This window comes from Phytophthora parasitica, assembly GCF_000247585.1.
Source record: "Phytophthora parasitica INRA-310 unplaced genomic scaffold supercont2.576, whole genome shotgun sequence".
In the NCBI taxonomy this organism is placed as follows: Eukaryota; Oomycota; class Peronosporomycetes; order Peronosporales; family Peronosporaceae; genus Phytophthora; species Phytophthora nicotianae.
The window spans coordinates 1-2,216 of NW_008649562.1; the positions used below are offsets into that span (position 1 = coordinate 1).

Consider the following 2,216-nt stretch of genomic DNA (forward strand, 5'->3'; position numbering starts at 1 on the left):
TAAATTCGATACAGTTGCGCCATGGACTGATACCAAAGACGACAAAGGCAACAGCAATATCTCCACGTAAACACTGCGTTTGTCCACTTGACCAGACACAACGTCCCATCCAAAGTCCAGCGTATCGCTCAATACATTCAGCATCAACTGCTGCTCCAACGGCGCCACGCACTTGTCCACCAGGAAATACGTAGCCGACGTGAGGAATATTGAGCTCCAAAATGCTTCAGGCACACATCGAGCCAGCTGTCCGAGTGATTGCAACAGGAACACGACGCCTGCATCTCTTTCGATCAAAATCTGCACCGATTCCAGCACGAATCGCGCCGTCCTCATGGCCAGTGCCACCTGCTCCTTCGTCTGAGTGGGGAAGGAGCTCAGCAGATCAACAACCAACGCCACGTGGGACGCATAGGTCGGTTGGGGGAGCTGCGAGTGCGGCACGAGCTCCAGTGCCTCCACTAGGATGCAGACCATAGTCGTCCGCAAAGATATATCGTTGTCAAAGTGCCAGGCGATGGAGGCGACAGTGTTTAAAACTGCAGCTTTGCGTCCTTCTGTCTGCATTGTGTCCATGAGGACAGTTTTGAAGACGGGAGATACGATTTCTAGTGTCCTGTGAACTTTCTCAGTGTCCACATTGACGTTGAAAATGGGTCCATCAGCAGACGTGAGAGCCGCTAAATAGCCTGATAATACGCCATCGTTGGCGTTTACAACCTTGAATAGCACGCTGCGCAGGGTGGACACGTCTAGTGTTTCCAGACGACGGACGCTCTCCTGGAAGAGAACGAATCCTAGGAACTCGGTCTTGCTGGCTGGCTCAGTGCAGATAGCACTAGCTTGTTGCAGTTTTTCATACAGAGTTGCGGTCAGTCCAGCAGAGTGATGGTCTTTTGCGCATTGTTGCAGTGCTGTGGGAATATAATCGAAGAATACACTGTCAGCCGAGGAAAGATATAATACTTCGTTGAGAATTGTCACGTTGCCCGCACCAAATACGAGGTTTTGCGTCTCAGCCAGCGACGAGGTGGTGATGAGACGATCGACAGCCTGCTCCATCGCGCTCGTAGCGGTGGGGGCGCTCGACACTTGCCGCAGCGCTTTCAGCAGCACCGCCAGTGTAGGCGTATTGCCTGCCATGCTCGTGGGCCAATGTATGTCCGCTTTGCGTGGTGCACATGATTATCACGAGCGTTTTTTTTTTTTTTTGGCTAAAAATCGATAGTTGAAGCTGTGACCATCACTCTTCGTATTCGTAAGTGTTGTGCTTGGTCAATTGATACACGTAATAGGACGTGCAGTAGTATTAATAAGTGCATTACGTGTTCTTCTCTCTAACAACCAGTTTTCTACCGATGCAGGATACGAGAAAGAAACCCGCGCCTGGTACCTCCTGAGTTGCTGGGGCTGTTAGTAGGCGTGATGAGGACCGGCTCATCCACATCCTGCTGGCTCGCGAAGGCGTTGAAGATCTGTTCCAATGTGGTCTGCGAGACGCTGTACTCGCGAATGGACAAGCGAGATTTGGCGTTCTCCACCAGCTCAAACACATTCGACAGACGCAGGCTATTGGCGTCGTCTGCTGGCTGGTCGTGGATCTTGAACCAGCACGAATCGTGCTGACGCTCCAGCAGCTCAACCGACCTGAAGTTCTCCTGTAAGAACGCCAACACATTCTCGAACTTCGTCTCAGTGATCCACCACGCCGCGAAGCTATTGGCAGAGACGTATCCATCACGCTTGATAAGGTTAGCGATCGCGTGTCCAGTCGGGTGCGTGTTGACGATCTTCTGTGTCCATGCCGCGTTACCGAACAACTGACAAGTCTCTGTGAGATCTCCCTCTTCGATGCGAGTGTCGACCGAGTCAAAGTGACGCAGGACAAGTTCAGAGACGTCCTCTGCAGATGGAGTCTGCAACTTCGCGTCGAACATGAGTCCGTCACCGAACCGATTCTTCAAATGCTGCACACTGCCGAGACACTTGAGCTCCCCACCGACCATAATGCCGACACGAGTGCACAGCGCCTCGCACTCCTCCATACTATGCGTGGTCAGCACCACCGTCGACTCCTTATTGTACGTCGAGATCTCGGAGATGACATCCCACATAAACCGTCTGGAGACAGGATCCATACCAGTGGATGGTTCATCAAGGAACAGGATCCTGGGTGACCCGATCATCGCGATAGCGACAGACAACTTGCGTTTGTT

The 2,216-nt window shown here is 52.2% G+C and overlaps 2 protein-coding genes across 2 annotated transcripts; both read right to left on the reverse strand.

Annotated features, from left to right (window-relative positions):
• Positions 1-135: 135 nt before the first annotated feature.
• Positions 136-1,197, reverse strand: PPTG_20410 (hypothetical protein; the record flags this gene model as incomplete). Its single annotated transcript, XM_008919208.1, has 2 exons — positions 996-1,197; positions 136-914 (listed from the first exon to the last, which is right to left on the reverse strand). Coding segments are annotated over exons 1-2 (927 nt in total), but the record flags the coding sequence as incomplete, so codon positions are not given.
• Positions 1,198-1,352: 155 nt separating this feature from the next.
• On the reverse strand, positions 1,353-2,186 carry PPTG_20411 (hypothetical protein; the record flags this gene model as incomplete). The annotated part of the gene is made up of 1 exon (XM_008919209.1): positions 1,353-2,186. The coding sequence occupies one exon, from the start codon at positions 2,184-2,186 to the stop codon at positions 1,353-1,355; it is 834 nt and encodes a 277-aa protein (XP_008917457.1).
• Positions 2,187-2,216: the final 30 nt, after the last annotated feature.